At 37.6% G+C, this 5,000-nt stretch overlaps 1 protein-coding gene across 5 annotated transcripts in view; it reads left to right on the plus strand.

Annotated features, from left to right (window-relative positions):
- The window catches only part of LOC125041792 (protein wntless-like), a 32,314-nt gene that overhangs the window by 13,576 nt on the left and 13,738 nt on the right, over positions 1-5,000 (plus strand). For 3 of the 5 annotated variants that reach the window (XM_047637090.1, XM_047637092.1, XM_047637094.1), the window contains exons 4-8: positions 1-178; positions 1,502-1,679; positions 2,950-3,077; positions 3,679-3,684; positions 4,841-5,000. The exon at positions 1-178 is cut by the window's left edge and continues 118 nt beyond it; the exon at positions 4,841-5,000 is cut by the window's right edge and continues 74 nt beyond it. In XM_047637090.1, coding sequence (XP_047493046.1) covers positions 1-178; positions 1,502-1,679; positions 2,950-3,077; positions 3,679-3,684; positions 4,841-5,000 — 650 coding nt within the window. The remainder of the gene's footprint in view (positions 179-1,501; positions 1,680-2,949; positions 3,078-3,678; positions 3,685-4,840) is intronic. The other 2 variants (XM_047637091.1, XM_047637093.1) reach the window with 1 other exon arrangement.

Below are 5,000 nucleotides of genomic sequence, written 5' to 3' on the forward strand. Positions count from 1 at the left end.
TGAACAGAAAAAGACAGGTTACATGTATAATTGCTCTCATGTGCCACTCTTTGAACTAGGATCTCTGCACCATGACTACTATCTCTTGAATGTCCGACTGCCAGTGAACATGGTAGATTCATCCGAAGAAACTGGTATGAACACAAAACTCGGCCACATCCATGACATGTGGGTTGCGGTAAGTTCATAGGCCAAACCCCCATCCGTAGTGGTGCATGGCTTGTAATAACAGTACCTTTGTGTTATACATTCACTAATATAGATACTCTGTTGAATGAAATCTCAGAATGGATATCTGTGAATCATTCCATGATTTTTAGAAAAAAAATATTTACAGTTTTGGAATAAGCTTATTCTTCAGTTATAGTTGTTACAAAGGAACACACTGTAAGAATATGATTGATGATACTTTGATGCTTATATATATATCTGTTGGATAATTATTATTGGATATTTTTTAACAGCATATATTTAAAGTTGAAACAAATATGATTATATGGATTATCTTCTCCAGCCACATACACTATGAAAAATAATTAGTTTCACAATGAAAAGGAAAAGTCTAAGTTATTAAATGGCCTCGTTCACATTGGATGATGATTCCACAAGCAAAGAATGTAATAGTTTGACATAGCAAGGAAACAAAAATACAGTTTTTTGGTCTTTTAACTCAGTCTCAGCAGGTTTATGTACTGTCCCCTTTAGATTTTAGTGAGTTTTGTTACATACAGATGGCTCCATGTCTAACAAAGAGTTTATCATTTGGCCCTAGTGACTGATCTTGATTTCCCCATTCCTTGAATTGACATAAAAATTTAAAAAAAATGGGGAAATTGCTTTTTGTGAAATGTCTCTACACATAGATGGCTCTGCCTTAACTAATTTCACCTTTCCTTGAATTGGCGGGAAAATGTATTTTTTATTTGTGCTATGAATATCGATGGTATTATTTTTATTATAAACATTATAATTACTATAATGTTATAAACAATAGTAATAGCAAAATAAGAGAACGTAAAATATTTTCATAAATTAAAGAAAAGGGTAAACAGGCGAGACAGGCAGCACTCGTAATTGGCTCATTGGTGATTTAGTACAATTGTAGCCATCTATGTGTAAAAATAATTAAACAAGTAAACTCACAGTGGGCATGGCACAGATACATGACATGCCCGTTGCGAATGGGTTAATATTGACATTATCATTTTTATTGATATTATGATTATTAAATTGTTATTAAAATATTATAACATCAAAAACAAAAGAATAATAGAAATGAAGCATTCACAGAATGAAAGAAAAGGGTAAACAGAGGAGATAGGTAAGACTAATAGCTGACTCCTTGGTGACTTTACACATAGAGCTATCTATGTGTAAAGATAATAGATAAAATTTTATTGCAGTGAGCACGGCATTATAGTCTTGCCACCCTCATACATTGGGTTAAAGAGGCTCCTATATTTTTGGAATTTGATTATCAAACATTACCTGTTTCTTTCAGTTCATCCACCAAAATGGAGGGTTCACCAAAGTGTGGGTGTCCCTCAAGACCATCTTCTTCCCAATTATTGTGGCCATCATGGTCTGGTTCTGGCGTCGCATCTCGCAACTTTCCCGTCCACCAGCACTCTTAGAGTACATGCTGATGGTGCTCGGTGCTGCTCTCACGCTTCTGAATTGTAAGTCTGTCTCTTATCTGTGCTAAAGAGAAAGTTGTTAGTGTTAGGAGCAGGTAGGAGTTATGAAATAGTTGTTACATGTTGGGTGTTCGTAATGAGATTTATCCTAGTTTTTAACTGTCAGTCATTGATTATAATGTTATGATTATTATCATTGTCATTATTTATTATTGTTGATTATTATTAACCCATTGGATCTGGGTAATTATATATTGATATTGATTATTATTAATCCGTTATATCATCTGATCATAAAAAAATTTGGCAGAGGGCCATAGGATGTTGAATTGTATTCATTGGGACAAATGTAGAAAAGGTATGAATGAGAATGAATATCTTCACAATACAAGAGATGTATTTGACCAGTTTTGATTATATCTTGGTCAGAAATGCATATGTATTTCTGATGAGGATATTGTTGCAGAGAATTGAAAGTGGCCCTTTCAGAAGGGACTCTTGCATTATTTCCACTGGTAAATAAAGGTGGAGTGTACCATACATGAGCCAAGCTCTAGGAAAGACACTGTCTTGGCCACCATTATCAGTGATAGACAGTGTGTTGCAGAAAATTGAATAATACAAATATGTTTAAAAATTATTCAAATAACAGTATGTTATCAATTGTTACTGTTATTCTACAGAGTGTAAATTACCCGGAGAGATAATTGGCGTCTGCTCACTAAAAACGGTCAATTACGATTTTGATACAGTATAATGAATGACAAAGCTGCAAAAATGTGTCTGCAGAAAAAGAGCTAATAGCATTGCAAAGAGTAGGCAATGAGTCTTGAAACCATGCATGAGAGTTCACATTCATGTGGTCTGGGCCTACAACCTACATACCTGAGTTTTGCCACTGAAGTATGCCTAATGGCAAGGTTTTGATCAGAGTGTGAGGTATGAAGCACCCAGATCCAACAGTGAATTTTGTCCATTAATTGTTATTAATCATCATCATTTTCCTAATCATCATCGTCATCGTCATCGTCCTCGTCCTCGTCCTCGTCCTCGTCCTCGTCCTCGTCCTCGTCCTCATCCTCCTCATCATCATCATCATCATCATCATTATCCTCATCCTCATCCTCATCATCATCCTCATCCTCATCATCCTCATCATCATCATCATCATCATCATCATCATCATCATCATCATCATCATCATCATCATCATCATCATCATCATCATCATCATCATCATCATCATCATCATCATCATCATCATCATCAATCACCACCACCATCACCCTGAAGCTGGATGTATTACTTTCAGGTCCCCTGGAGTACCTGACCTTAGCTTTTGATTGCCCATGGATGACTGTGGTCAGTGACATTAGGCAGGGACTTTTCTATGCCTCCCTGCTCTCATTCTGGCTTATCTTTGCTGGTGAACATCTGATGGTGGGTATTGCATTGATTCAACAGAAAAAAAAAGATTGTTAATAACAATAACTAAAAATATTTGCATAGGCTTTCAGTGTGGATATAGATTAACAAGCACATTTGCAAAGATGCATATACTGTTTACACACAGATACTCATAGACACTCAAACACATCCATTTAGACATATGTGTTAACACATACTGACAGACACATGTAAACTCTCACACAAACATGTACACACACACACACACACATACACGCTCAGCCCAAATTCACATGTATATTGATGTGTTTGGCCTCTCTGTGTGTGTGTAGATAGGTTAAAGAACGTACAGAATAGGCCCTGTCATGTTTAGATTATGTAATATAAAAATGACAAAAGTATGTTGAATTATACTGTGCATATTGAAATTATCTGAAAATAGTATTGGCATCACATGTTATGTAAATGATTTTGAATGGTTGCTGAAAACAGTTTGTAAGCATGGTTTGACCTCAGATTCCCGTACCATAAAATAGCATGCAGTGTTAAGGTTGTTGGAAGACTAACAACAAAATATTCAACACCTCTTGTTTTTGCTCTTCTCTTTCTCGGTGGCTGATGACGACCTTGGCAGATTGCGGTAAGATCCATGCTTTTGGCAAATTTTATTCCTATTTTTCCACCCTTTTAGAGCATCATGGGGGGGTTGTGTGTGTGTGTGTGTGTGTGTGTGTGTGTGTGTGTGTGTGTGTGTGTGTGTGTGTGTGTGGGTGTGGGTGTGGGTGTGGGGGTGTGGGTGTGGGTGTGGGTGTGGGTGTGGGTGTGGGTGTGGGTGTGGGTGTGGGTGTGGGTGTGGGTGTGGGTGTGTGTGTGTGTGTGTGTGGTGTGTGTGTGTGTGTGTGTGTGTGTGTGGGGGTGGGGGTGGGGGTGGGGGTGGGGGTGGGGGTGGGGGTGGGGGTGGGGGTGTGGGTGTGGGTGTGGGTGTGTGTGTGTGGTGTGTGTGTGTGTGTGTGTGTGTGTGTGTGTGTGTGTGTGTGTGTGTGTTTGTGTTTGTGTTTGTGTTGTGTTTGTGTGTTTGTGTGTTTGTTGTGTGTGTGTGTGTGTGTTTTGCGTGTGTGTGTGTATGTGTGTTTTGTGTATGTGTGTTTTGTGTGTGCGTGTGTGCGTGTGTGTGTGTATTTTGTTTTCTTGATTGGTATACCTGTCATTAGGAAATTTTATATCACATTCATGTTGTAGAGGGTTGATCTATAATTTAATTTTTTATGAAATCTTATACCTAAACTCTTGAAATATTGCATAATATATTGCATTACCTAAATGTTGAGATAAACTTCAGAACGGCTTTCAGTACCCTCTTGAGGTCACTTTCCATTCCTCCTCCTCTTTTTCCTCTTTCTCTTCGTTTTCTTCTTTTTATTCCCCTTCCTGCCTTGCATACCAAACCGTCTGCATTTATTTGAATCAGAATTTTCTTTTTAATAATGTGTGTACTTCATGATTTAAGATTTTCTTTGGGAATCTCTTGTGCATTTTACCCTCTGGTTAGATATGGCACTAAAACATTCATTTCTTTCAAATGTAGTCAATGGATTTATGAGAAGTGTAAATGTGTACTATTATTAATGTTTTTCTTCTAGTAGATTTTGGTAATTTGAAAAGATTTTGTAGCAATAATTTGAAAATTATAAGTTGATGATTTGATGATGATGAAAGAATGATACAAAAATTTGGAGATTGCTTATCCTCTTGATAGAAATATTCAGATAACTCATGATCACCTATTGTTTCCTCAGGATGACATTGAGCGTAACCGCATTCGTGTCTACTGGCGTCACCTGAGTGCTGTCCTCGGAGGGTGTCTTTGTCTCTTCATCTTCGATATGTGCGAACGGGGCGTGCAGCTGCGCAACCCCTTCTATTCCATCTGGGCGACAGAAATTGGAACTAACCTGG

This window comes from Penaeus chinensis, chromosome 31, assembly GCF_019202785.1.
Source record: "Penaeus chinensis breed Huanghai No. 1 chromosome 31, ASM1920278v2, whole genome shotgun sequence".
NCBI lineage: Eukaryota > Metazoa > Arthropoda > Malacostraca > Decapoda > Penaeidae > Penaeus > Penaeus chinensis.